This window comes from Populus nigra, chromosome 12, assembly GCF_951802175.1.
Source record: "Populus nigra chromosome 12, ddPopNigr1.1, whole genome shotgun sequence".
Lineage (NCBI taxonomy): Eukaryota > Viridiplantae > Streptophyta > Magnoliopsida > Malpighiales > Salicaceae > Populus > Populus nigra.
The window spans coordinates 910490-929857 of NC_084863.1; the positions used below are offsets into that span (position 1 = coordinate 910490).

The 19368-nt window shown below is 35.0% G+C and overlaps 4 protein-coding genes and 1 long non-coding RNA gene across 6 annotated transcripts; 3 read left to right on the forward strand and 2 right to left on the reverse strand.

The window, feature by feature from the left end:
- Nucleotides 1-3856: 3856 nt before the first annotated feature.
- Nucleotides 3857-7807, forward strand: LOC133670130 (F-box/LRR-repeat protein 3-like). 2 transcript variants are annotated; one of them, XM_062090607.1, is made up of 7 exons: nt 3857-5146; nt 5533-5616; nt 5721-5825; nt 5917-6316; nt 6481-6610; nt 6693-6987; nt 7366-7807. In XM_062090607.1, the coding sequence occupies exons 1-7, from the start codon at nt 4508-4510 to the stop codon at nt 7609-7611; spliced, it is 1899 nt and encodes a 632-aa protein (XP_061946591.1). In that variant the 5' UTR covers nt 3857-4507; the 3' UTR covers nt 7612-7807. The 2 variants fall into 2 exon arrangements, with proteins under 2 accessions (XP_061946591.1, XP_061946590.1); XM_062090606.1 differs by having other exon boundaries at nt 3858-5146; nt 5491-5616.
- A 2095-nt stretch (nt 7808-9902) lies between these two features.
- Nucleotides 9903-11874, forward strand: LOC133669394 (putative pectinesterase/pectinesterase inhibitor 22). The gene is made up of 2 exons (XM_062089510.1): nt 9903-10915; nt 11011-11874. The coding sequence occupies exons 1-2, from the start codon at nt 9961-9963 to the stop codon at nt 11679-11681; spliced, it is 1626 nt and encodes a 541-aa protein (XP_061945494.1). The 5' UTR covers nt 9903-9960; the 3' UTR covers nt 11682-11874.
- A 1189-nt stretch (nt 11875-13063) lies between these two features.
- Nucleotides 13064-13561, reverse strand: LOC133669851 (uncharacterized). Its single transcript, XM_062090179.1, has 2 exons — nt 13363-13561; nt 13064-13242 (listed from the first exon to the last, which is right to left on the reverse strand). The coding sequence occupies exons 1-2, from the start codon at nt 13559-13561 to the stop codon at nt 13064-13066; spliced, it is 378 nt and encodes a 125-aa protein (XP_061946163.1).
- Nucleotides 13562-14979: 1418 nt separating this feature from the next.
- Nucleotides 14980-19017, reverse strand: LOC133669490 (uncharacterized). The gene is made up of 3 exons (XR_009833899.1): nt 18375-19017; nt 15493-17293; nt 14980-15371 (listed from the first exon to the last, which is right to left on the reverse strand). It is a non-coding gene; the product is annotated as an uncharacterized LOC133669490 (long non-coding RNA).
- On the forward strand, nt 15484-17321 carry LOC133669489 (probable pectinesterase/pectinesterase inhibitor 21). Its single transcript, XM_062089653.1, has 2 exons — nt 15484-16522; nt 16624-17321. Exons 1-2 carry the CDS (start codon nt 15484-15486, stop codon nt 17319-17321), a joined length of 1737 nt encoding a protein of 578 aa, XP_061945637.1.
- Nucleotides 19018-19368: the final 351 nt, after the last annotated feature.

Below are 19368 nucleotides of genomic sequence, written 5' to 3' on the forward strand. Positions count from 1 at the left end.
TACGATTCACATGCCTTGGCAACCAGCACAATATCAAGAGATTTCACAAGTCTTAAAAAAACATCGAATGTGGTCTTGGATTCCTATCATGCCTTCTAATTGCCCACTATTGTGTAGCCACATTCTAACTGGCCAACAGTATTGGGATTTCAACATTTCTATATTCTACTTGTTTCCTTCCTCTTGGATATGAGAGTACAAAAACATTCTACTATCATAGAAAAATGAATATACAGGTTTTTTTAAAGCGGTTTTTTTTTTAAAATCCTAATTATAAATAAAAAAGTATATGCATATATTTAATTAAATAAATTAAAAACTATTTGTGCTAATAAATACAAAAACAAAATATTAAAACGTTTTTTCAACTCATATGTTTTTTGACATCAAATAAAAAATTTAATTACAAATCAAAAAGCCTATGCTAAAATATAATGCATTTTGGTGATTTAAATCAATTAAAATCTCATATGTTTTGATTTAATATGTATATTGAATATTTTCTTGCAGAAAAAAATCAAGAAATTATATCTTGAACTAAATCAGTACACATCAAAGTCCTTCAATTTTTTCAAAAGCTTGTGAAAGTATAAGAATCGAATTAGATATTACTTGACCCCTATTACTTTTTAATCAAGTCTTTCTTTCTCAATAAAACAACAAAATCAAGCAAGACAATAAAATTTTTAAAAATTGATGATAATTAAGAATTCAAATCCGACATATATTAAAAAAAAACACATGAAACAATCAGCAATTTTTGTGATTATCCACATTGAGTTTCTTTTCTTTTATTTTTTCTTTTGAAGGAATTTTCACCTACACCAACTTTTATAATTCTCCAATACTCTCACCATAGATCTACCATTTGTTTTTTTTATATATATACAAAAAAAAATAGCGAAAATCAAAGATCTATCACTTACCATTAATATAAGGGACAAGTAGAACCTAACCGTTTTTTTTAATTTCCTAGTATACAAATTCAATAACAATTTTAACCATAAAAAAATAATTAAATTTATGTTATATTATTCAACGATTAAGGAATATTTGGTAATGAGTTTTAATTTATTTTTTATTAAAATTTGAATTTTTCTGTTCTAAATTAATTTTTTAAAATATTTTTTTATTAATTTTTTAATAAAATAATTTTTTTTAAATAGAAGACATTTTAAAAACTAACGTAATTCTAAACAACATTTAATAAAGAGGTTATAATACGTGGGGCCCGCACACGTCACCACCTTCCAGATAGGTACGGTCCGTTGCACGTTGTCTGATTCCCCATGAATACTTACCGTACATAAATAAAGTAAGAAATCCTACGGCTTTCGTAGAAGCTGATCTATCTCCTCTTCTTACCCACCTCAGTAGGAAAACGACAAGAGACAAACTACATTTTGATCCCTAAATCTCAACTATGTTTTCACTTCAGGTCCTAAATTTTAAGATTTATAACATCAGAATATTTAAGCCTTTAGAGATGAATAAAAAACATAGATGGTTGGTTAAATATACGGCCGAGGTTGTATTGATATTAAAATAATCAAGAATATATGTAATTAAATAATAGTAAATTATTTAGTATTTATATATTTTTCATATATTAACTTAAAAATAATATAATGCACTCAGGAGCATTTTGATTTCGAACTATACAAGTAAGAATTTTAGCTCTAATCTTTTAAAATAGTTTGATGTGAATACTATATAAATTTTTTTTAATTGTGAAATCTGGTGTGTTAGAGCTCTAAACTCTTTTTAAAACGTGGTTTCAAACTGTTTATAAAAAATTAATTAATAAATATATTTTTCAAGCTATTATTTGAAATATTTATATTTTATTACCTGAACTATATCATTATCATGTATATAAAGGTCTCGGATAAGAAAAAAAAAGCTAGAAAAAATTAAAATTTTATTAAGTTGTACATTGTTCATGTTTATAATTGCGGATTAAGTTTGTATAATTTGTTTTTCAATTTTATTGGATTTTAAAATTGATAATGTTGGATGCAAACCTTGGTTCTTAAAAATCAATCCCAAGCACAGCTACTTTGGGATTTCTTGATAATTCCAAACTATAAGAGTTGAAATAGAATATGTTTTTATTTATAGGGGTCAAAAAGTAGTTTACCAAAAAGTCAAGTTTGCTTTTGTGTAATTTTTCCTGAATCAAATCTGCACCCAACACGTGTCACCGCAATCCCTTATGCTCTCCATCATGCGTCAATCGTACGGCAGGAAACAGTGGGGACGACTCTAACGTTAGTGCAGAAAACTTTGCCCACTTTCTGCACCTTTCAGTTACTAAAATACCCTTATCTTTCTTGTCTGGCTGAAAACATGTCCAAATACATTCAATTTAGAATTATTTTGCAAAACGACAGAGTTCGGTGAAATTTATGGAAGAATGACTTTAGAGAGTATTTAATAAATAACATATTTACAATACAGTCACCTTTTTTTTTATTATCAGTTTGTACATAACTTCGTTATTTTCAATAATAATTGTTTTATTGTATTTTAAAATATTTGTTTCTTTGCAAATTAATTAACAATTTAAATTTTTTTAATGAATATTTAATGGATAAAAAATAAAATGCAAGAACTAATAACCAAAAGAAAGAAGAGAGATAAAGTGATGTGACAAGAGAGAAAGAAAAAATATACGATCACTAGTAACACACCATGGATTCTTTTTGACATTATTGATACCGTTAAAAAGATCTTCACGAGATGATTTTATCTATACATTAAAAGATTACTAGACAAATTCATAATCAACCTTAAATTAACTCATAATAAAACTCCTAACTAATTACGATATCTTTTGATAATTTTTTAAAATTATTAAAATTATATTATCGAGATTTTTTTAATAACATCGAGTGTCTCAAAAAAAAAAAAGCTATGGTAATCCATTGTTTCTTTTTTTTTTTCCTTTATTTTTCTTTTTCATGCCACATTAACTTCTCTCTCATGCCATTAAATCACAAATCTTATCGTGGATCTTTATAAATTTTGGGTTGACCCTTGTACTTGTTAATTACCTTGAAGGAGACATGAATTTTAAAACAACACTATTCCCAATAGTATTTGTGTACAAAATATGCTATTTTTCTAATATGTGTTATTTTTCTAAATTTTTTATTAAACTGTGCTAATATGACAAAAAACCCTTAAATTTATTATAAAAATTAGGGATGTGTTTGTCAATTAATGTATTGGAAGAGTAGAGTTTTTAATTTTTGAAGTTTGTTTTTATAGTTTAACCGCTTTTTAAAATGATTTTTAAATTATCTTTCTCTTGAATAAATATAAAAATAGTAATTTTAGATTTTTTTAAAAGATTTTAATACTCCGTAGTAAAGAATTAAAAAAGTATATATAAAAAAATCAATTAATACTTAAGATGATAGTTGAACACCATAATATTTATTTTAGACGAAGTCAGGTAATAAAAGGATATAAAATACATGTATTAAACATATACAGGGTCATCACTAAATTAAAATAAAAAAAGATTAACTTATTAATTTCTCATAAAAACAGGCTAAAATCTGAGATCTTTTAGAAGAATGAGGATATTAGCATCACTTGAGCTACAGATTTATTGATTTAACATAAATTTGAGGATATTCTCATAAAAACGTACCGCTAACTAATATATATAGAAATATAAAATTATATAGATTTAATATGGGGGCATATTTAAATCAAAATCCAAAAGGATTAACTTATCAATTTCTCAAAGTACAAGGAGTAAACTATAATTTGCTCAACTAAAAAATCCGATCATTAGGGGAGTCAAATCTAGAAAATTCTACTTCTAGACCCACACAAAAACTTTCCTATTTGATACCCCAATCAAGGAAATATTTCGCTATTGTGGTCAGCCGTACACTAAACCATTCCTCCATCTTCTCCATCTCCTCCACTTCTTCATTACAATACAAACATTTTCCATTTTCCTCTGCAACTGTTACATCACCACCAACCTCATCAGATTTCCTTTCCTTCCAGAAACCCTGATCGGCCAGTGACCGGAAAAAGAAAATGATTTGGATCTTCAAGACTTGTCTCAGCCTTTCTCGAAGCCTGTCTAAACCCACCCACCACCCTCTCCTCCACCTCCGCCTCCTCTTCCTCTTTGTCCCTACCTAAACACCTCCAACACCTCTAAAATCCAAAACACCCCACAAACCTTATTTCCCTCAAAATTCCCAAGAAAACACAAACCTTAATTTCCTCAAATAAACAAGCTTTCTTTAAAAAGAAAAAACTTGCTCGGAAACTGGATTTTTTCCATAACTGAAGACAATCTTTTTCCTACGAGTTCTTCAAATCAATGTTATTTGAACCTCAACCTCTGCTCGTCATGGCAAGAATCTAAATTCTTGCTCACTTACTGTGTTCTGTTTGAAGAGAAAAACTCATTTTTTAAAAAAGTTTTTTGCTTCGAAGAAAGCAAATTCTTGGTTATTGCAAATCGTGTAAGTCAATGTCAACTCAATCAACACCAATACTTTCCGTCTTAACAGAAGATTTACTCATTCGGGTCAATGAGAAACTCGTCCAAGACTCAGATCGCAAGATATGGAGGCTCATTTGCAAAGAATTCCATCGAGTTGACTCCATCACACGCAAAACTCTACGCGTCCTTCATGTCGAGTTCTTACCGACTCTCCTCAAGAACTACACCAATCTCCACACGCTAGACCTATCAGTCTGTCCATGTATCGCGGATGGAACGATAACATTGTTACTACATCGTGTTGATCACTCGATGTGGGCAAGGAACTTGAAGTTTTTGAACTTGAGGAGGGCTAATGGGCTGAAGTTTGCGGGATTGGAAATGTTGGTGGGTGCCTGTAAGGGTTTGGAGAGTGTTGATGTGTCTTATTGTTGTGGGTTTGGTGATAGGGAGGCAGCAGCGATATCAGGTTGTGGAGGACTGAAGGAGTTGAGGATGGATAAGTGTTTAGGAGTTAGTGATGTTGGATTGGCTAAGATTGTTGTTGGGTGTGGGAGATTGGTGAGGTTGAGTTTGAAGTGGTGTATGGAGATAAGTGATCTTGGTGTTGAGCTTTTGTGCAAGAAGTGCTTGGAGTTGAAGTTTCTAGATGTTTCTTATCTCAAGGTTTGTTTGATAATCACTTATTTGATGTTGCATTTTCGTTTGATCTACTTTAGCTTGCAAGGTTACTTGGAGATTTAAGATCACAGTTTGTTTCATGAGAAAATGTAAATGCTGGAAAATGTGGGTTTATAAGTAGATGAAAGCAGGGGATATGCAGGGAAATGTGATTTCTTTTTATTGAATTTCTAACATTTCCTTTCTGTGAGGCAAAATATAGTATACGATACATGTTAAGTGAATATGGACATTTTTTTTTTCTTCTTGTTGTGTTTTTTGCAATGCACTAGATCAATTCTGTGTTGATGCATGTAATGTAATTCGATAGCTGAGTGGGTTGGCTTCAGGTGACAAGCGACTCACTTCGTTCTATTGCTGCCTTGCCAAAGCTAGAGGATTTGGCTATGGTGGGATGCCCTTTAGTGAATGATGTTGGATTGCAATTTCTTGAAAATGGATGCCCTTTACTACAGGTACCATACTTTCAATGTGATGGGAATGATTTAGAATTTAAGCTTGTATAATTGAAGTGATGAATTCTTAATTTATCGAGATTCGTATGTTCTACTGGTTGCAGAAAATTGATGTTTCAAGGTGTGATTGTGTTAGTTCATACGGGTTAAGTGCCTTAATTAGAGGACATAATGGTCTTCTACAGATTGATGCAGGTTACACCATTTCAGTAAGTCAATGTTAACAATCTGTTGGTTTTTTAGAATTGAATATCTTTTCAGGTAAAATGAACTAAATCTGATCCTTGGTCTTGCCTGCAGGAATTTTCTGCAAACTTTGTTGACTGCATGCAGGAATTGAAGAATCTGAACACCATCATTATTGACGGGGCTCGAGTTTCTGACACTGTTTTCCAGACAATCAGCAATAATTGCAGGTCTTTAATCGAAATTGGGTTGAGCAAATGCACAGGGGTCACCAATACGGGAATTATGCAGCTGGTATCTGGCTGTGTCAATTTGAAGACCATCAATTTAACATGTTGCCGTTCCATAACCGATGCTGCAATTTCTGCTATTGCAGACTCTTGCAGGAACCTTTTGTGCCTGAAGTTAGAGTCTTGTAATATGATCACTGAGAAGAGTCTTGAACAGCTTGGATCACATTGCACGCTACTTGAAGAGCTCGATCTCACTGACTGTTTTGGCATAAATGACAGAGGTAAGCTTTCAGGATATGAGTTCTGTCATGTAAATCTTTTGTTACACAGTTGATTTGATGACTTTGTTATTTGTAATTTGTAATTTGATTTGAATCTATTTCTAACAAATGTTCTATTGCTTCTGTAGTTAAATTTGATATTTTAGTGCACTTCTGATCTGCAGGGCTTGAGCACCTTTCTAGATGTTCCAGACTTCTATGTTTGAAATTAGGACTTTGCACCAACATATCAGACACAGGTCTTTTTTATATTGCTTCCAATTGTTCACAGCTTCATGAACTTGATCTATACCGGTAATTTAAGCCAAATAATTATTGTTATTTTCCTCCCTAGTAGAAATGTGAGTTGACTGTTTTATTTATTTTTTGGACACAGCTGTATGGGCATCGGAGATGATGGTTTAGCAGCTTTATCAAGTGGCTGCAAGAAGTTAAGGAAGCTGAACTTGTCATACTGCATTGAGGTCAGAGACAAAGGGATGGAGTCTCTTGGCTATCTGGAGGAACTCTCCAACCTGGAGCTGAGAGCGCTTGATAAAATTACGGGCGTAGGTTTGACAGCATTGGTGACCAGGTGTAAGAGACTGGCATATTTGGACCTAAAACGTTGCAAGAAAGTTGATGATACTGGGTTTTGGGCACTTGCCTATTACTCACGGAACTTGCGACAGGTATTGAATCAGGAACATCGAATTGGGACTGATGTCTATTGAAGTATTATTCTTTCATATGTGAATAGGAGAAATAAAAATGCATAGAAGCAGTTCATATAGGAGGTAACAGGACATATAAATGACAAAGTGGTTTTTATTTTACGGGGGTCTGGGGAATCAGGATATTGAAATGAATGAAAAGTGAAAGAATATTCATTTATCATGGAAACACAAGGTATTTCAACAAAATTGAATAGAGCTGTCTGTTTATTAAGCTAAATAATTTATAGTCTGGTTTTGTTTTCTTTTTTCCAATCAGTGGCACAATTTATTGTATTTTGGGTGTTAAGGTTGGGAATTCCATGCTAAAACACTGAAATATATTAATGGTGGCAGATAAATTTGAGCTACTGTTCCATCACAGACATGGCATTATGCATGGTGATGGGAAATTTGACACGCCTGCAAGACGCAGATCTGGTGCACCTCAGGAATGTCACTGTGGAGGGGTTCGACCTTGCACTTAGAGCCTGCTGTGTCCGAATCAAGAAGGTCAAGCTAGTTGCTGCTCTTGGTTTCTTACTCTCCTCTGAAGTACTGGGGATTTTGCACGCCGGAGGTTGCAGAATTAGATGGGATTAGAACAGTATTAGGAGAGCATTATAAAGGCTTTATGCCGTCTTAGGGTTTATAACATCACATGCTGTATCTTTTTTTATGCTGTCATGAAGTATTTCATGGCCTATAGAACATGTCGTTCATAATTGAAAGGGTGTACCTTAATCACTCTGTCTAAGACTTCAAGCAATAATAAGTTGAAGTTGACTGGTGAGATCAACCATGGTGATATCAAAAGCATTTGGAAATGGACAAGTTTTTTCTGACTGAAAGCTCAATTCTGCTGTATCACCTGTTGACACCCTCGAGAAGTCATGAGAGTGATGTATTTCGTTTGCATTCTGAATGAGTGAATGTTGTTTCCAAAACAGCCAAATGCTATGATTAGTCATGACTGACCATGCAACCTAAAATTTACCTATCTAATTAAATAAATTAATATTTAATTAAAAAATAATTAAATTCTAAAAAAAAAATTAAAAAATGAAATTAATTTAAAAAAATATCTAAGAAAAAGGCCAAAATCAACTTATATGAATCATCAAAACTCATCAACTTGTTCTTGAGGCCGAAACTCACCGCACATAAAGTAAACTCAGAAAAATAATGAAATAAAATTGTCAATAAAAAAATATTGAGTGAGAAATTTTAAAAAAATAAATTTTAGAATAATCAATTTGGTTAGAATAATATTGATTAATCCTATGCCTATGGTCGCAGGAAACTATGATCTTGGTTATGAGACAAAGAATAACCTCATAAAAAAACAACTTTTTTACAAAAAAACTAATGTTAAGCATAGAAATCGAAAAAAAAAATCGACTTGCGTTAATTTTTTAAACTTGTGACCTAGAAAAAACCATGAAATCCAATTCTCAGCAAATCAAATGTTGGAAGATAAAATTGGAAAAAAAAATCAATTAAATAAAAATATAAAAAAAATGACAATTAAAAGAATGAAGATGAAAATCAAATAAAAAATAAATCAGAGGATAACTACAAATTTTTGATTTGATGGTTAAATTGAAAGAAAAAATAGCTTTAACAAAAAAAAAAATAAAAAGAATAAGAAACAAACTAGAAAAAATAATACCATAAACTTGGATTGAAGATGAAATTGAAAATTAGTAAAAATTTTACAAAAAGCAAAGAGAAAAAATTTAAAATCAAAAGAGTAAAGATCAAATAAAAAAATAATATATAAAAAATTAAAATTGAAGAACTAAATTGAAAAGAAATAAATTTTTTTTTATAAAAAACTAAGAATAAAAAAGTTTTAAGGATTGATATTGAAATACTAAAAATAAAATAAAAAAACTTGTGTTTTCATGGACAGGGAAGAGAAAAAAAAGAAAAAAAAAACCCATTTACGACATCATACCCAACTGCTGCTGACACCAAGGAAAAAAGAATGCAGTGACGTTTTCATTGTCGCGATGAAAGAGAAATTTTGAGCATCTGGAGGTTGCCTCCCATGCCCAGGTTTCTTCCTCTCATCATTTTTTTTGTCCTGGAAGAGACAAAAAAAAGATTGCGGCGTAACAAAGAATTGTGATTTTAGTCTGTGGGCACAGTATTTTTAATAGTGTTTTTATTATGCTTTTTTAATGTTTAGAGTATAGTTGTTTTTTTTTAAAATATTTTTTATTTAAAAATATATTAAATTTTTTTATTTTCTAAAAATTAATTTTGATGCAAGTATATTAAAACAATTTGAAAATACTAAATAAAAAAATAAAAAAAATTAAATTTTTTGAAAAACCTACGTAAAACTAATCTGCAGTAAATGATTTCCCGCCGTGCTTAACCTTTTTTGGGCTCTCCCTAATCCTGGTATGATTTGTGCTCCATTCGTGCGAGCCATGCACATTTTGTTTTCTTTCTTTGTAGGGTAGGGTAGCTGATCATACACAGAGACATTGTTGGGCTTGCAGAGGCAAGATTTTGAAGTCAGAATCTTCTTTCTTTGGAACAAAGAGAAGTCAGAATCTTCATGCCAACACGTGTAGCACTCCTATTCTCATTATGCTTCAAATTCTAATTAGCGAGGGGGATCATCCCTGAGCTTGTTCACACTGCAAATTTTGCAAAGTGCAGCAAACAGTCTAGGATTCCCACGTACAGAGAGGCAGTATACTTACCTAACAAGGGAAAAGCACCTAAGCCTAAGGAATATCAAAACCGTGCCCTCAGAAGTAAGCATAACTTGATCTTCGTCCAAGGAAAAGGCATGCAGGAAGGTATCTTTTGAAACTTGACAGATAAAGCCCTTCTCTTGAAAGCAAACAATTCCCACATTCCCTCTGCTATAAAAGTTCTGTTAAAAAAATCACTCAAGCATCTCCTTTCTCCTTCTCATCTTTAATTGCCCGCATGATGGCCTTAGCTAATTTTCTTTTTATTGTATTCCTTCTACCTTCTCTTGAAGCTTTGTCCAATGTAATCCCATCAGAAGATCAACAAGAATTAAATACACAAGCTTTGATCTTGCAAGCTTGTAGTAATGTTGAAAACCTGAGCTCATGCCTGTCAAATTTTCAAGCTGAGCTTCAAAAGAGTGGTCCTCCTACTGCACAGTCAATCATCCATGCTGCCCTTAGGGCTACGCTCGATGAAGCGAGGCGAGCCATTGATACGATTACAAAGTTCAATTCTTTGTCTATCAGCTACCGCGAACAAGTTGCGATCGAGGACTGCAAAGAACTTCTCGATTTCTCTGTATCTGAGTTAGCATGGTCCTTAATGGAGATGAACAAAATCCGAGCAGGCATAAAGAATGTTCATTATGAAGGAAACTTGAAAGCTTGGCTTAGCGCTGCACTAAGTAACCCAGATACATGCCTTGAAGGATTTGAAGGCACAGATCGACATCTCGAGAACTTTATCAGTGGAAGCATAAAACAAGTTACACAACTAATTGGTAATGTCTTAGGTTTGTATACTCAGTTGCATAGCTTACCCTTTAAACCTACACGAAATGATAATGCAACTACTCCGAAGTCAAGTTCAGATAAGTTCCCAGAATGGATGACAGAAGGTGATCAAGAGCTTCTGAAAGGTAGTTCTCTTGGTATGCACGTAGATGCAATTGTGGCCCTTGATGGTAGCGGTCATTACCATACCATTACAGAGGCCATTAATGAAGCTCCAAGTTATAGGACTCGAAGATATATCATATATGTGAAGACGGGAGTTTATAGAGAAAACATTGACATGAAGAGGAAGAAATCTTATATCATGCTCGTTGGGGATGGTATTGGGAAGACCGTGGTCACAGGCAATCGCAATTTCATGCAAGGATGGACTACCTTTAGAACTGCTACCGTGGGTGAGTACTTGAATATTTATGCATGCTGTTTATATTGATTGATTTTGCTCTACATACATGCTGATGTTTGTTTTGTGATGATTTTTTGCTTGCAGCGGTCTCTGGGAAGGGATTCATAGCAAGAGACATGTCATTTCGTAACACGGCTGGACCATTAAACCATCAAGCTGTGGCCCTTCGAGTTGATTCGGACCAATCCGCCTTCTACCGATGCAGCATGGAAGGCTACCAAGACACCCTTTATGCCCACTCCCTCCGCCAATTTTACCGCGAATGTGAAATTCACGGGACCATAGATTACATCTTTGGCAATGGTGCAGCTGTGTTCCAAGAATGCAAGATCTACACTAGAGTGCCACTACCACTACAGAAGGTTACAATCACCGCTCAGGGAAGGAAAAACCCTCATCAAAGCACTGGATTCTCGATCCAAAATAGCTACATCTTTGCCTCGCAACCAACATACTTAGGGCGGCCATGGAAGCAATATTCCAGGACAGTTTTTATGAACACATACATGAGTGCTTTGGTCCAGCCTAGAGGGTGGCTTGAGTGGTATGGCAACTTTGCATTAGGCACGTTGTGGTATGGTGAGTATAGGAACCGTGGCCCTGGAGCATTACTATCTGGCCGAGTCAAATGGCCTGGTTACCATATTATTCAGGATGCTCGCACAGCTAAATTCTTTACCGTCACGCAGTTCATCGATGGCATGTCATGGCTGCCATCCACAGGCATCAAGTTCACAGTAGGCTTGGGCAATTAAGCTAGCATACATAGCACATGGTTTTGAAGTAATGTGTTTGATTTCTATCTATATTTAATTTGTATTTGATTGCAATTTAGGGGTCACACCTGGCCATGTCCAGCTAGTGAGGATCCAATAGGTTGGTATTAATGTTTATATTTGACTATGATTAAATTTTAATTTCAAGGAATATAACTTACTTAGTGTTAAATTTGGTGTTTGTTCTTTACCAAAAGAAAAAAAAAAAGTGTTTCCTCGACCATGCTTGCACAATTTGTCCAAGCCATGTAAAATAAACGCAACCTCGCTAATTAAGAAGTCTTGAAGAACCTTTGCATGATTTCTTTCCTCATGCTCTTTTCTTCACCCTTTCTTGCAATCCCGTTTTCCTCCATCTTTAATACATCAGATACCATTTGCGACAACACACGCTTCCCTTATTTTTGCAAATCTTCTTTACCATATAATAAGCCTGGAACCATACAGGACTATGCCAAGATTTCCCTTCAACAATCTTTGTCACATGCTAAAAAATTTCATGGTCTTGTTCAATATCACTCAAGGCTTCCCTCAACAATGCACAAGTCGACCATTCTTTTCCCTTAAAGATTGCCTGTGCTTAGCTCAAGAAAACATAGATTTAAATGTCAGAGATATATAATAGAAACTCTGACGTCTAGTACTGGTGATGCCCTTCTAGGTTGCCAAGCTGATGATTTAATTACAAACCTTGCTTAGTGCAATTTTGACCAACCAAGAAACTTGCTTGGACGGGCTTCAATACACAACATCATCCTCAAGCGTCAAGAATGTCCTATTAGCTTCAATCTCAACAGGAACCATGCATTATAGCTCCAATCTTTGATACGTAAACAAAATAAAGTTTCATATCAAAATAAAAATCTCAAAACTTTAGGGATTTAAAAGAAAGTCAACATAAATTATGAGAACTAATTAGAAATTTTACACGTGAGTTGAGACTGGAGCATATATATCTAATTAAATTGCTCCACAATCAAGCTTTAAAATCTAAAAAAAGACCTTTATATCTAAAAGAAATGCACAGAATAGATACTAATATCAATTGAAAAAACACAAAACAGAACACAGAATGATGAAATATAAAAAAGTTTGATGAACAAAAAATATCACTACCTTGCAATCCACAATCCATGGTGAAGACGTTCTTCACTGCGTGCATGGGTGAACAATTAATGTTTAACCCATGCCTTAAAGTTTATTGTCAATAATAATTAACAACAACAAGAATAACTAATAGAATTTGAGCATATATCTTTATTCTTTGGACTTCGGATTGAACATCATGAATAATCATTTATGATTATACATGATGTTACGATATTCGTGGCAGATGATTTGTGACAACAGATGCAATCGCACTATAAAGCTTTCCATATATAGTTGTTTCTGGTTGTAATTCCAGGAATATGAGCCTTGTCCCTCGCCAGTTCATCGTCACATGCTTGGACATCATCACCGGCAACCATGCTGTCGTAGTTGGCTGAAAGAGGATCTTCACCTAGCTCCGACAGTGCACTTTTGATTGAAGCTGTGGCTGCTACGTAAGAGGACAAACAAGTGTTGAGGGTTTTTTGTGATTCAGGTGTGGCATTCTTAAGTAGTTTCTTTATGTAATATCGGGTATCAGCTGTATTGGAAATTCCTAATTACTGGAGACTGATTTTAGCGAGTTTGTTGATATCTGCAGAATCAGCTGTGGGATCCAATTCAAGAGCAGTGACACAATCATCATACGAGCCATGGGATGTTGCTCTTTCCTTGCAAATGTCTTGCATTAATTTGGAGGGAGCATTTGCTGCCTTTGAACGGGAAACCAAGGCCAACAGCATGAACCTATGAGCTGCTAGGGAATACATTGGTCTGTTACTGTGTGGTAAGGGCAGATTTATTTGCATGGACAGAAAAGTTTTGAATGCCTTCTTCTTATATGTTCTTATAGCTGTAAGTAGGTTTCGCTTGTTAACGCAACAAATTAGGGTTAGTTTTACTCAGGTAATTATCTTTGCAGATTTTTAACTTCCTTATGCAGCTATTCTGATTTGTTGCAGTGAACATAACATAACTGGAGGAATAGAATAACATTAGAACCAGGAAGTACATGGCAGTGAGAAATCGAGCTGATATGTCCGCATTTTATAAATGCAGTTTTAAAGAAGACCAAGACACCTTTTATATATATATATATATATATATATACAGGGGATGTATGGTTTCATATTTGGTAACGCAGCAGTTGTTTTCCAGGATTGCGATGATTTATCCGCGATTACCATTGGACAAACAGTGCACTGCCATAACTGCTCAAGGCGGAGTTGATCCTAACCAAAGCACTGGCACTTCGATACATGATTTTGTCATTAAGGCAGCTGATGGAACCTGCCGGTAGGGCAGCATGGTCTGAAGATTTTGCTCTCAGCACACTTTATTATGCAGATTCAATAACATCGGTCCAGGATCGATCAGATACCACTGATAGAGTTATCATGTTGTCATACGAGACCGACGCAGCTAACCTCACCATGCCCAGCCTCGTACTAGGAGGTTTCTGGTTGCCAGCAACAGGAGTGCCTTATGTTTGATGGTTTATCTAGATTTGTTTTTCATTTTTCTGACATAATTATTGATAGAATTTAAGTCCCTCTCTTTAAATTCGATCATTTAGCGTGGCATTAATTAGCCTCAGGGGAACCTATCAGGTATCAAATGTTTGGATGCAGTTTGTTCTGATAAAAAGAAATATTTCTGTAGAAATCACCTTTCAATTATTTTGCAAGCATGGCTGCACTCCTACAGATGTGGGAAATATAATAAACTATTCGAGTTGAATTGAAATTAATTTCAGACATATTGTCCTGCTAAAAAAAATATTTCTTGTGACAGGTCAAATTAATACCAGTTAATTCATTAACCTTTTTCATTGCTCTTCCGGCTATAACTTCTGCTCGAACATTCAAGTGTGCATGTAAGGGTTTTCAATTCTTGTTATAGAAATGTTGAGTTTTCAGTTCATACAATGAAGTTCTTTTGGTCCATTTATCCGCAATTCTTTGATCCTTCTGGGTTTACCTAGTGGAGAAATCTCCCTCCACAAAAAAAAAAAAAAAAAAAACTGAGTTCTGCATCATAACACCAACATATTCTTTCTGTCAGTTGCTACTGCGTTGCCATGTACTATAGAGCAATGCTAAAATATGACCTCAGAATTGACCACAGAAGCATATAGCAAACAGATAAGCTCAATGCGTGCATCTAAGTCTAAAAATAAACAGACTAATTTTTCTTAAAATATGGATGGTGTATATGCTAGATGGTAGAGTACGAGCATTTACCAACCATTTATCCATCATTAGAACAGCTACAGATAATTGGTCAATGTCCTAAAATTAAGACGAAACACCAATAAAAATGTTCCTCGAAACTTCAAGCGGTGAAGCTCCATATTTAGAAAACAACGACAATGTTCTAGCTTGTCTTTGGTTGTCTCTTTTCCTCTGTGCCTCAAATTTTGTAACAGACTTGACTAACTTTGGAAGCCTATCTTTCTTCAAGTCTCTTATAAATATATATTGCTCTTTCTAAGATCACTTCAACTTGGTCCTTCAGGTTTCAAATTAAGGGGAAGGCTAATTAACTGAGCTTTACCCCTCTTTCTTGAGCCTTTAGCAGCTAAAAGAAAACAGAAGGAAGGAAAAGAGAGTGATCAGATTGAGCATTTTATTTTCCTTTCTTAATATTAAAAGTTATTGATATATAAATATTATTATTTTTTCCGATAAAAATGTCTTACGGGGATGATGATTCTAAGAGAAAGAGGAGATTGGCCATTATCGGCGTCTCTTCTATGCTCTTGGTAGCTATGGTTGTAGCTGTGACCGTTGGCGTTGGCCTTAACAATGACGGTAATGACGACCTCAATGGCAGCAGTCATAAAAGCACTACTCAGGTTTCTGCCTCGGTGAAAGCCGTCAAAGCCATTTGCCAGCCCACTGATTACAGAAAAACATGTGAAGAAAGCCTCCAAAAAGCTGCTGGAAACACCACCGATCCTAAGGAGTTGATCAAAATAGCATTCAAGATTGCAGAGAAGCAAATTAATGAGGCTTCCGAGAAATCAAAGCTTTTGGAGGAACTCTCAAAGGATCCAAGAACCCGAGGGGCTCTTCAGAGCTGCAAAGAGCTTCTGAACATGTCTGTTGGTGAGCTCAAGCAATCTCTTAACAAAGTAACAGATTTTGATCTTAGCGAGTTAGAGACAATGATGGCAGATGTTAAGACCTGGCTTAGTGCTTCCATCACATATCAAGAGACTTGCTTGGACGGGTTTGAAAACACAACCACTGATGCTGGAAAGAAAATGAAGAAGGGAATGAAGCTGGGCATGGAGCTTAGCGCCAATCTCCTTGACATCGTTTCCGGGATCTCTTCCGCAATCCCTTCATTGGAAAGTTTCACCCACCGCCGCCTTCTTCAAGACGATCTACCTGTTCTTGGCCATGGTGATCAATTCCCCACGTGGACTGACTTTGGAACCCGCAGACTCCTAGCTGCACCCGTTTCGAAGATTAAGGCTGACATTGTTGTGGCTAAGGATGGAAGTGGAGATTTCTCAACTATCAGAGAAGCATTGAAACATGTTCCCATCAAGAGCAAAAAGGCCTTTGTGTTACACATTAAGGCAGGAGTTTATCAAGAGTACCTTGAGATCAGTAAGGGCATGATTAATTTGGTGGTGATTGGAGATGGCAGGGAAAATACTCGCATCATCGGAAACAAGAACTTTGTCGATGGAATCAACACTTTCCACACCGCAACAGTCGGTATGTAAGCCTGATCTATTTTGAGAATTCTCTATGTTCTTCCCAAATCTAACACATTTCCACTATTATATATGTCCTGGAATTTCATGAATTGCCTGCAGCTGTCCTCGGAGATAACTTTGTGGCCAAGAATATTGGTTTCGAGAACAATGCTGGTGCCATCAAACATCAGGCTGTGGCGTTGAGAGTTTCGGCTGATTACGCTATCTTCTACAACTGCTCAATGGACGGACACCAGGATACATTGTACACACATGCCAAACGTCAATTCTACCGTGACTGCAGCATCTCCGGCACCATTGACTTCGTCTTCGGTGATGCTTCTGCAGTCTTCCAAAACTGCAAATTCTTGGTCCGCAAGCCATTGGAAAACCAGCAGTGCATTGTGACTGCTCAAGGCAGGAAAATGAGGAGGCAGCCATCAGCTCTTATCATCCAAAACAGCACTATCACAGCTCACCCTGACCTATTCCCTGAAAGGAAACAATTCAAGTCATACCTCGGCCGTCCATGGAAGGAATACTCAAGAACAATCATCATGGAGTCATTTATCGACGATCTCATCCAGCCCGAAGGATGGTTGCCTTGGCTCGGAACTTTCGGACTCAAGACTTGTTGGTACACAGAATTCAACAACTACGGTCCTGGTTCTAGCAAGAATCTTCGTGTGAAGTGGAATGGAATCAAGACCATCAACCGTCAGCATGCCATGGATTTCACACCAGGAAGGTTCCTAAAGGGTGATTCCTGGATCAAGGCCACCGGGATCCCCTACACACCTTTCTTGGTCAGAAAATAAGCTTGAAAAATGGATTGATTTGAGAGAGTTTTTCTTCTTCTTCTTTCAAATTTTAACAATCTGTTTGTGTTTAATGCCAGTTATAATGCTCCCCGTGAATAGACGTCAACCAAATTCTACCATTGATCATTATTGACAAAAATCATTAATTTAGATTAATTAATCCTCTCCCTCTCCATTAATCCTTTTTCAAGTATTGCAGATGAAAAACAAAAACATCATTTTCACTTTTCTTTTCAGATTTACAGAGATTTATTTATTTTGTGTCATATTAAAACTATCACAATATTGTACCAAACAAGCTTATAATTATAATAATCATCCGACAAGGTAATCCATTGACTCGTAACTTTAGGCGGAGTTTGGATTCGACAACTTTTATTACTCTGATGAATGCAGCAAAAATCAAAATGGTGAATCCTAGCATAATGAAAAATTCCATTATTTCTTCTTCTCATTTACAAGTAATGCTCTAGCTAAAACATTGATTAAACTGATTAAGTACTGCTAATTAATTATCATTTAATTGCTTAAATTAAAATGGAAAACGTAGAGTCATAAAAAATAACAAATTAAGAGAGTTTTTATCTGTCTATGATAGATGGACAAAATGATCCTTTTCACGTATCCAAATTAATAATGTCTGCTACGAATTTTAAATAGTATATATACCACAAAACTGGAAAAATATTAAATTAATTTTGATTATTAAAATTTTGATATCATATTAAATAATTATCTCAACTTAAAAATTTAATCTCTTAAATGAAATTTTAGAATATTATATAATTTCTATATTCTTAAAGATATTTATAATTTAATTCTTTAGCTAATTTCATGATTCCAAATGAGAATTAGGCGAGACATGGAGATTTGATTAATAAAGAAATCATATCCTAAATAGAAAATTATTTTTTATTATAACAAGGAGTATTTTAAAATCAATTTATATTAATAAGAGTTAGATTTTATTTTTAAATAATATGATACATTTATAATAATATTAAATAATTATTTCTAATACTATAATTAACTCAAAATAGAAAATCTCACCACTTTTCAGTTTTCACAGGGAAGCACACGACGACGTCAATAACTGACTTCCCCTTTTCAAATCTCCCAATCACCAAACCATAATCAATCCATCAATCAATGGCAGCCTCGTCATCTTCTCTGTCCTCCGATTCCTCCTCTCCTTCCTCTCGCAACCGTCGCCGTTGCCGCAATCGCTGGGACAGAGAAGCTCCCAAGATCCGGAAAAAGTAGTAACAACAGTAAGTCTCACTCGTAACGCCGCCGTAAACACCATCACGCATCTTCCTCGGATTCTTACTCTTCCAGGCTCTTTACAGCAAACCCATATGTCAAGTTTCTTTCCTCTTTCGATTACGTGTTTTCCTCATTCAGGGGAGTTTTGTAATTATTGGAGTCAATTGGATTATTTTGTTTGGATCGATTTCTCTGTTTGGTCATGTAAATTATGAATCTTTTGGGGGGTTTTGTGATGATTTAGATTCTTGTTGGTTTAAATTTGCTTTCCTTTGTATAGTTTTTTAAAAGAAAATGGTTGGATTTTGTGTTTGTAATCCGTAGGATTTAGAGCTTGGGGTAGTGATTTTTGCTAAATTTTGGTAATTTTTTCATTGTTATGATTGATTAATGTTAATGATGTTGATTAAGGGTGTGTGGGGGAAGGAAATGCGATTCAACTCATCCCTTGTCTCATACGTTTCGCGATTCAACTCATCCCTTGTCTCATACGTTTCGCGATTCAACTCATCCCTTGTCTCATACGTTTCTTGTCTCATACGTTTCTCGTCTCATACGTTTCTCTTCAGTGTCAATGTGTCTTTGTTTTGTGCCGCTGTGGCCACTGAGTGCACGGCAGGTAGCAGGGAAGGGATTGGTTCACCAGGCCCGTACTAAGAAAAATAAAGGAAGGGTAGTATAGTCATTCTGCTATCCTGCCAACTCTCTCTCTATATAAACTCTTCTAAGGGAAGGCCTAACTAGGGTTTTACCAGCAAAAAGCAGTTCCTCCCGCCTC

Excerpts from the sequence above, each read along its gene's own strand:
- LOC133669851 (XM_062090179.1), bottom strand. The coding sequence starts at position 13,561 with ATGTATTCCCTAGCAGCTCATAGGTTCATGCTGTTGGCCTTGGTTTCC. Across the intron at positions 13,243-13,362 it reads CAACAAACTCGCTAAAATCA|CAGCCACAGCTTCAATCAAA; the intron begins GTCTCCAGTAAT and ends CCTCTTACGTAG.
- LOC133669489 (XM_062089653.1), top strand. The coding sequence starts at position 15,484 with ATGTCTTACGGGGATGATGATTCTAAGAGAAAGAGGAGATTGGCCATT. Across the intron at positions 16,523-16,623 it reads TTTCCACACCGCAACAGTCG|CTGTCCTCGGAGATAACTTT; the intron begins GTATGTAAGCCT and ends AATTGCCTGCAG.
- LOC133670130 (XM_062090606.1), top strand. The coding sequence starts at position 4,508 with ATGTCAACTCAATCAACACCAATACTTTCCGTCTTAACAGAAGATTTA. Across the intron at positions 6,317-6,480 it reads TTTTGGCATAAATGACAGAG|GGCTTGAGCACCTTTCTAGA; the intron begins GTAAGCTTTCAG and ends TCTGATCTGCAG. Across the intron at positions 6,611-6,692 it reads CATGAACTTGATCTATACCG|CTGTATGGGCATCGGAGATG; the intron begins GTAATTTAAGCC and ends TTTTGGACACAG.
- LOC133669394 (XM_062089510.1), top strand. The coding sequence starts at position 9,961 with ATGATGGCCTTAGCTAATTTTCTTTTTATTGTATTCCTTCTACCTTCT. Across the intron at positions 10,916-11,010 it reads CTTTAGAACTGCTACCGTGG|CGGTCTCTGGGAAGGGATTC; the intron begins GTGAGTACTTGA and ends TTTTGCTTGCAG.